The sequence below is a fragment of the Arachis ipaensis genome, chromosome B01, assembly GCF_000816755.2.
Source record: "Arachis ipaensis cultivar K30076 chromosome B01, Araip1.1, whole genome shotgun sequence".
Lineage (NCBI taxonomy): Eukaryota > Viridiplantae > Streptophyta > Magnoliopsida > Fabales > Fabaceae > Arachis > Arachis ipaensis.
Window position 1 is genome coordinate 17,959,352 of NC_029785.2, and position 9,815 is coordinate 17,969,166.

The 9,815-nt window shown below is 33.1% G+C and overlaps 1 protein-coding gene across 1 annotated transcript in view; it reads right to left on the bottom strand.

Annotated features, from left to right (window-relative positions):
- Nucleotides 529-9,815, bottom strand: part of LOC107626803 — an 11,178-nt gene continuing 1,891 nt past the window's right edge. The window contains exons 2-5 of the mRNA XM_016329705.2: nucleotides 3,633-3,823; nucleotides 2,580-2,613; nucleotides 1,743-2,356; nucleotides 529-960 (exon numbers count right to left, since the gene is read on the bottom strand). Coding sequence (XP_016185191.1) covers nucleotides 706-960; nucleotides 1,743-2,356; nucleotides 2,580-2,613; nucleotides 3,633-3,823 — 1,094 coding nt within the window. The 3' untranslated portion in view covers nucleotides 529-705. The remainder of the gene's footprint in view (nucleotides 961-1,742; nucleotides 2,357-2,579; nucleotides 2,614-3,632; nucleotides 3,824-9,815) is intronic.

A 9,815-nucleotide genomic window follows, 5' to 3' on the forward strand; every position in this document is an offset into this window, starting at 1 on the left:
AATGTGTCATATTAGCAAACTCTTATGCCATTAACAACGGAAGCGATAAAAGGACTAATGTGATTAATTTAAAATATTTGAAAGATGAATTTAATTAAAAAATAAATGATCTTTTATAGACGAATTTAATCATTTACTCGAATTTATGTGCATAATGGTCCAATAATTCAAGAAACAAAAGATCAAGAATGTAAAAAGAAAGCATACAATGCAGTTACTTAGGCAGCAAGCAAATTAGTTATTAGTAGGTTAAGTTTCTGTTTTCTGGTTCTGTGTTAATTACTGTGCTTGGCTTAATAGAGGAGTGATGTGTGGCCTATATATATACCACAGCCTTGTGTAATTGTGATTCATTGATAATACAGAGAATCATATTCATTCACAGCACTCTTCTCCCATCTCAATTCCATAATTGAATGAACATTAATATTTCCATGCTTCATATCAGGATTCTTTCAAATCTATTAAGTAATATTAGACGTTAATTTATATACCCGCACATATATGTGTACTAGTGAAATACTGAAATATACCCAATTACAATTTAATTATATTATATCTTACATCATAAGTAGAATCTTACAAATACTCAGCATTTATTGACATACATAATTAATAACGAATGTCCATGACTATGGAACCAACACTAAATTATCCATATATAGTACACAACCAGATCTAACGCACACAAACACTTACATATCATTACTCCAATTTCAAATGCTTTTCAATTGATCCCAAAAGTGTGGAATTAAGGTAATCTTGGGGACCATGATTAGGTAAGCCTGGAATTAATAAGCCTACGGTCCTAAAAGCAAATAGAAACCATCCTTCTCTATAGTGAGGTCCATTGATGTACGCAATTATAAAGCTCCTTATTAGTTCCAAAATGGCCTGCACTGCCATGGGTATAATGCACCATGGCGAAAAGTAGTTCTTGTTCGGTTCATCCTCAAGAACCTTCAAGATAAAAACAGAGATTAAGAATCATGATAAATTGGTAATTTTAGAATAATTTTTTTAACTTTACCTTTTTACAATTTTTTAATTAAGATAAAGAAAATTTTTTATCTCTAAAACATGAAATTGTTTAAAATTTTGTTACTCAAACTTCTTTCGAATTTTGTCCCTAATGTTTGTTGAACTTGGCCGAAGGACCTAATTGAAAATTTTAACAAACAAGAGAAAAAAATTCAAAAACAAAATTTAAAAAATTCCAAACTTTAGCTATAGAGAATTTAAAATTAAAAATTTATGATTTAAGTTCTAAAATTTAAAATAAACAAAATAATTTTTAAAAAATTAACTGATATACATGTTGGCTGTAAAAAAATTGGTTTTCCTGTCATTACTCAAAAGGTTAATTAGTAATAAATTAAGATAATAAAACTCATATACAGCTAAAGTTATAAATTTATTGATAATTACCTTATTAATTTCTCACTTAATCAATTTATTCAATTTTAAATATCTATATTTTAAACTTAAGTATCTCCAAAAAAGGATTAAGAATTAATTTCTTTTTACACAACCAAAAATATATTAAGTGAATGTGAAGATTTATATGTAATTGTCTTCATGTAAAGTTGATACTCAAGAATCGTTAGATGATAATTTAGTTAAATTTATCAAATTATTTAACCGTTTTTAACTATCAACTTCATATATTGACAACTGCAAATAAGTTTTCAGGCTAAAGATAATCATAATTATGAATTTACGATGGTCACTATTTGTCTTACCTTGAGTTTGTAGCGCCAATTAAAGAAAAGACATGTGCCAAAGTGCTTGAACATCATTTCCTTGTCATCGTACGGCAACCTTGGAACTATATCATTATTGTAAACAAACCTACAATATATAACAGAATGTTCCTTCAATTTCTTCTTCATATACCTCGTATACGCCTCATCTCCAACTCTTGGCTGTCCAAACGTGTAGATCCCTTCAAGCCTCTCCAACAACAATGTCTCATCTTGCAAAAACAAAATTGTCCCAAACAAAATTGCAAGTGCACCTCCCAAACTATGACCCGTTACTATGAACTTTGCTTTCTCATTTTCACTTAGCCCTTTTCTTAGGATGTCCCTCAGAAGATAATATGCCAATGGTGGAAGATTTTCGTCTCGTTGGATATCCTTTGGCCACCCCACATTCTGTTGTAGCCCCAAGGCTTTCATGAAGCCGCCGTGCATTCTTCCGACGCCGGGGATTCCGTACCATGAGATGTCGATGTCCGTGCACCAGTCGTCGGCGTTGAAGGGTTCCGTTCCTCTGAAGGCTACAACATAAGTGTCACGGTCCTCGTATTTATCCAAGAAAATTAACACTTGTGTTGTGGCCTTTCCTTGATATTCTGCAAAATGAATGTCATACATGCATTAATATTTAAAAGATACTACACTCTCTTTTATATTTTGGTAATTAAAAAAGTTTAAATACACAATTAATTAATTATTAATTAATCGTATCTTTATTCTATGACGTCAAAATTATCTAACTGTATCAATAGTGTTTTATAGTGTTATTTGTTAGGCTATAATTTATTAGTAGGTACAAGTTTCTTAGTTCGTTCTTACCGTTCCAGCAGTTGTAACACCCCACAAATTCCATCTGCACGAAAACACACAAAGACGAATCATATATATCATAGAATTAACCTAATAATAATAATAATAATAATAATAATAATAATGTGAAAACAAAAATCGATAAACTGAATTTCAAACTGATTTGGTTTACTTTTTAGACCGTTTAAAGATGAAAATCGATATAAACCAATAAGAATCGGTAAAAATCGATTAAAACCGATAAAAATCGACAAAAACCAATCTAACCAAACCGATATAGTTAATTCTAAGAGCCAAAAATATATATACTATTTTAGATTTTTAGTATTATTTTTAAAAATATTATTTTATTCTAAAATATTCATTTATTTCATTTTAAGAAACTAAAATATTATTTTAATATAAAATTAATGAATATTGTTTGATTGTATTAAGAATTAAAAATTAAAAATTAAAAATTTTAATTTCACTTTAAAAAATTAAAATACCCATTGAATTGATTTGAAGAGACAAAATACCTTATTTTACCATTAATATTGAAAATGCTAAAATATCCTTCTAGGTTTAGTTTAGATTTTCAATTGTATCAGAAAATGAAACTTTATTTTCAAAAGATTAAAATATTTTTTCAGTTCATTTTAAAAGACCAAAATATCTTTTTAGCATTATGTTTGAAAAGATAAAATACTTTTATAGGATTAATTAAGATGATTTGATTGTATTAGAAACAAAAAATGTTAATTTGATTTAAAGAAAACTAACATGTCCTTTTGATTAGTTTTGAAATATTTAAAAATTTAAATTAAATTTAAAAATACTAAAAACATTTTTAGTAATAAATATGTTTAATTGTATTAGAATTTATAAATTTGAATTTAATTTTCAAAAGACTGAAATACCATTTAATTTATTAAGATACTAAATTATCCTTTTAGCATTGATGTAAAAAAAGCTAAAATACCCTTATCATTTGAATTAGTTCTCAAAAATTATTTTATTCTAGTTAACATTTATTAAATAAGAAGGATATACAAAATTTTTGCATACATGCATAATATATACCTTCCAAACATCTTGAATGGTAGCTTGGACAAACGCTGCATTCTCATAAGCAGCTTTCGCAGCCATCATTGAAAGTGCAACATAATATTTGCAATCATCACGTTTTACTGCATCCAACTGAACTCGTGCGTCTAAGCTTCCAATTAAAGACAAATACTTCGCTGATTTACGATCAGGCAAAATCACCTTCCCTGTTTATAGTTTAATTTGACATTAATTAATTAATTAAAAATGTTAAACATAATATAAAACAAATTAATTTATAATTACAGTTAGAGATATAATTATTCTGTTATCAGCCTAGCTTTTTTCCAATATACTAATTTTTACCAAATAACATTTAATTTTAAGAATTTTATTTTGATGTACTATTAGTGTAAAATAATTTTATACGTGCATCTAATTACGTAACGTCACATAAGTAAAAATAAATACTTTTTACTTTGACTGCGTGAATAATCATTAAAAAAAATATATAATTATACTATTATATCAAACATTTTACACTATCAGTACATTAACATTAAACTCTAACTTTAATTCCAACTCATCTTATTTACAAATGATTTTTTCACCTAAACAATAAAATCATCTACTTTATGTCTCGAGTTAATGAACGGTAAGACTAGTTTTGGAATACCAATTTCTATTTTCAAGAGACAATTGTTTGCCGTAAAACGTTTTATAGAATATCAACTACCGAAAACTTTTTTCCCCAATGTATTTATTTATATGAATAAAGTGAAAGTAGTACCGTTAAAAATTGCTACTTAAACCCTATATTTTAATTAATTTTTGTCGCAGAGTGTATAATTTCATATAGATATTGTTGGCATATAATTANAATTCCTAGCCCGACCCGCCTTTTTAGCGGGTTTAACGGATCGACCCGTTTTGCCACCCCTATTATATATACCCTTGTACATTGTACCTTTCATACACACTCAATAATACACTCTTTAGAATCATTCCCTTATTTCTAACATGGTATCAAGAGCATAATTTTTTTTTCATGAAAATTCATTTATAGTCCCTTGTTTTTCTTTTTCCGACAATGTGTCTTTGACCTTACTTTTCGATCCTTTCTTAACGTTTTGGTTCGTCATCGCCCTTACTACCGTCTTCGTCTCGTCGTTACGAGTTCAACGAGTCCAACCTCGTCGCCGGAAACCACCGAATGCACCGTCTCAAGGCCGTCGTCCGTTTGCTTCTCTTCCTTCTTCCAGATGCTTCCAGGACCGTTTGTTTTTAGCCCAGAATCGACGCCCAGAATCGTCCCACATGTCCTGCTCCAGCGCGCCCAAGGTAGACAAAATCACAATTCAACTCGCTGAATCGCATGATTTTGCGACTTTATCTCTTCCTCTCGTCTCGATTCTAGTCTTCGTTCTGGAAGGTAGCCGTTCATGCAAAATCGCCGAGCAAAGACGCAGGTTTGCTAGAATCGTAGTTTTCTCGTCATGTAGCATATAAGGAAGCAGACTGAGGAGAAACATGGTTTCTTAGCTCAATTAGTGGTGAAGAAGGATGAAACCCTAGGTGCCATTTCTACCCCTTTTGAATTCCTAAAATTTCAATCGCGGGAGTCTTTTTTGGTTTTGGCTCAATCTCTCGATGACTCAATCTCTTCCTTCTCTTTTGTTCTCGCCAAAACTTGCCACTTGTCACCGTCAATGTTGTTCCAGTAAATGCCTCTGTCTCTCTAGTCCCCACTAAGCCTCATCGAATCACTGCTTTGCTAATTCTGTCGTTGTGTTGTTTTCCTTTTCTATGCTCTATTTTTATTTGTGATGTTCTCAGTTACTCATGCGGTCATGCCTCATGATTGTTTTTCTACGTTACTACTCTAATGTTCTAAAAATATGTTATACTAAATTCTCTTTTGTTGATATATTGAAATTATGTTCTTGTATTCATGTCCATATTGATTGATGATTTAATAATGCATTTGATGTTATACACGATGTACATGACATATATACTCAAACTTTGTTTTAGATGATTAACTCTGTTTCTGCATATAATGCTTTGTGATAAATTGGCCATATTCATATCCTGATAAACATATTATGATATGTTCATATATATACTATATTGAATAAATCTCAAATTAATTTTATGGTATAATTTTTTATATATATATATTTGTATAATTTACGAGTTATATTTACGTTTCGTCTTACGATTCTACGAATTATGATTCTATGCCAGCCCATCGAGTCGAAGTAAAAACTATGGTTTTATTACCTTGAGCGCGCCTCCACTGATCCGCACTCGACCCGCGTGTCAACCTGACCAGGTCTGCTTCTTGACCCGCGCACCAGCTCATCAATGCATCAACATCTACGTGTCTTCCCTCTCCACTCCGACTCCACCACGTGTCACCAATTGTTGATGTAGCGTTGATGTGGCGCTGACGTGGGAGACTAGTGAGACCTTTTCTAAGGTTTTTTGGTGAGCTCTTTCTGATTCTGCCATCCGTTTTTTGGTTTTTTGTCCCTAATTTGCAGTTTTCTATCCTCTCTTTGATCTCTATCTCTACTATTATGAGAAAATCAGATATTTTTGCTGTCACAGACGCAAAGGATAAACTCTGTCGAAACTGTAACCATTCTGGGCATCTCTTCTCTGATTGTCCTTCTATTGAATGTCACAAATGCCAATAGAAAGGTCACATTGGCTACAATTGTCAACAACTGTTCTTCCATTATTACAAGCTCTCGGGACATATGATAACTACTTGTCCTACTCGCCCACCATGACCTGATCAACTCAAATATCATTCTTGTCCCAACTTTTCCAAGAATGTGTCTGCTTCTGCTGTTGCTGCTACTACTGAATCTACCACCTCTGCTCCTCTCAACCCGTCTCCTGTCTCTCTATCTGATATTGCATCTCTTCTTAAGCATCTTCTCTCCTTTTTTGGTAATACTCTTGCTGCTTTTTCGACTCCTCCAGGTAAATCTAAATAGTATTTTGATTCCAGCTGCTTTCATTACATGTCTCCTTTACATCATCTTTTCTCGTCTTTGTCTACCACTATAATGCACCTTTTGTCAAACTACTAATGAGACACACAAGGGTTTTATTTTTTAGTCAACTCTTATTCTTCCTGATACTTATTATATTCTAAAATTGAATTTTAATCTTATTTCTGTTGGTCAACTTTTTTATCTCAGTTTTGATGCCAATTTTTCTATTTCTGGTTGTTGTGTACATGATTGTCGGAAGAGACAAATCATCGGGACTAGACGTAAGGTCGGAAGGTTGTTTGAACTTGAGAATCTTCATATTCCTCCTGAAACAAATCTCTGTGCTGCTTCTTCTCCATCTACCCTTCACTTGTGGCATCACCATCTTGCCCACAGCTCCTTAGAAAAATTGCATCCTTTTGTGTCTTAGGGTGTTTTGGGTCAAGTTAATGATGAGTCTTTTGGTTACATTTCTTGTTAAACTGCCAAACAACCTGCTTTATCTTTTCACAATAATTCATTTCTTGCTTGCTCTCCTTTTGATCTTATCCACTCTGATGTTTAGTCCCCGCTCTCACCACTTCAATGGGAGGGGATCGGTATTTTGTCATTTTTATTTATGATTATTACCGCTTTACTTGGGTTTATTTGATGACTAATCGCCATGAGCTACCTTAAATTTATATTAATTTTTTCACTATGATTAAAACTCAATTTTTCAAGGTCATTAAAGTCTTTTGACGCGATAATGCTACGGAATACCGTGACTCCAAACTTTTAACCTTTCTTGCAGAATATGGTACTTTGTCTGAGTTTTCTTGCCCTAATATGTCTCAACAAAATGGACAAGTTGAACGCAAACACCGTCACATTCTTAACTCTGTTCATGCAATGCTTATATCTTCTTTGTGTCCTGAGCGTATTTGGAGTGAAGCTGTTCTTACTGCTGTTTATGTTATCAATAGACTTCCTTCTTCTGTCCTTGGTAACATTACTCCCTTTGAGCGTCTTTATCATACCTCTCCAGATTACAGTTCTCTTCGAGTTTTTGGTTGTGTCTGTTTTGTTCTTCTTCAGCCTCATGAACATAGTAAACTTGAACCTTGGGCTCGCATGTGTTGTTTCCTTGGTTATGGCACTGAACACAAGGGTTATCATTGTTGGGATCCTCTCTCTAGACGTATTCATATATCTCGTCATGTTGTATTTTGGGAGCATTACATGTTTTTTAGGTGACTAGGTTCTCCTTATTTGAGTCCATTTCTCCTACTCAATCACCATTTTTCACTAACCTAATATTGATCTTTTTCCTAGTGATGATTCTACAAGTTCTATCTCGAGTCAACCTCTACAGTCTCTTACTCTTCTGCGTTCTCTATCTCCCAATGATTTGATTCCAGATCGGACAATGATCCTACTCCTACTGTCATGCCTCCTCCTTTCACTCATTCTTCTAGGGTAAGAAATCCACCTCCTCATCTTCTTGATTATAATTATTTTTCTACAATTCTTCATCACTATGAATCTAAGTCATTCAGAGAAGCCTTCACAAATCCAAGTTGGCAGCAAGCAATGCAGGAAGAAATTCAGGTACTTGAAAAAGCATACACTTGGGACTTGGTTGATCCTCCTTCTGACCAGAAAGTTGTGGGTAGTAGATGGGTATACAAGATCAAGACTCACTCTGATGGTTCTATTGACCATTATAAGACACGATTGGTTGCTCAAGGTTGTATGCAAGAGTATGGAATTGATTATGAAGAAACTTTTGCTCCTGTTGCTCGTCTCATATTTGTTCGAGCTCTCCTTGCCATTGCTGCGGTCAAAAAATGGTCTCTCAATCAAATGGATGTGAAGAATATTTTTTTTAATGTGAATTTAAAAAAGAAGGTCTATATGAAACCACCTCCAAGTTATCCTTGTCCTTCTAGAAAAATCTGTCTCCTTCGCAAGGCACTTTATGGTCTTAAGCAAGTTTCTCCAGAATGGTTTGACAAGTTCAGTACCAATATGTGCAATCTCGGTTTCACTTGCAGCCCTTATGAAAATGCTCTCTTTACTCGTAAAAGTGAATGTGGAGTTCTTCTACTTTTGTATGTTGATGACATGATCATTATTGGAGATGATGTTGATGGTATCTCTGATCTCAAAGCCTCCCTTCACCATATTTTTTAGATGAAAGATCTTGGTTCTCTTAGTTATTTCCTTGGTTTAGAGATCATATCCACAGATGATGGCATCTATCTCTATCAAGTTAAGTATGCTTCAGATCTTCTTGCTCATGCCGGGATTACAGATAGTCGCACCAAGTCAACTCCCATTGAGCCTAATATTCGATTTACCCTATGGATGGCACTGTTTTGGATAATCATACTCTTTATCGACAGTTAGTTGGATGTCTCGTTTACTTGATTGTCACACGCCTAGAGATCGCATATCCAGTTCATGTTCTTAGCCAATTCTTGTCAGCTCCTCGCACTACTCACTATGCGACCATTTTTCATTTTTTTCGCTACATCAAAGGCACTTTGTTTCATGGACTTTATTTTTCTTCCCAGACATATTTATCCCTTTAGGCATACTCAAATGCTGATTGGGCTAGTGATCTCACTGATCGTCGTTCTACTACTGGTTATTATTTGTTTCTTGGTGACTCTCTTATTTCCTGGCGAGCCAAGATGCAAATGTTCACTGCTCGTTCAAGCACAGAAGCTGAATATCGTGCTCTTGCTGACACCACTACTGAGGTTGTATCGATTTGTTGGCTTCTCAAAGATTTTGGTACTCCTTAGTCATCACCAATTGATGTTTTCTGTGACAATCGTAGTGCTATTCAGATTTCTCATAATGATGTTTTTCATGAACGCACCAAACACATTGAAATTGATTGTCACTTTGTTCGACATCTCCTTATTGATGCTGTTCATCTCATAACTGTTGGAACTCTGGATTAGACTGCAGATATCTTCATGAAAACTCATCATCCTACTCATTTTCGAATTTTAGTATCCAAACTTAAGATGGTGTCTTTAGTTCGCACTTGAGTTTGCAGGGAGATGTTAGCATATAATTAAGATTAATTAAGATCAGTTAGTATCATTTATATTTATATAACATATCTATATATTTAGGTAAGATTTTGTACTTTTATTGCTTTGATTCTTTTAATATATATATATATATATATATATATATATATACTTATATATTG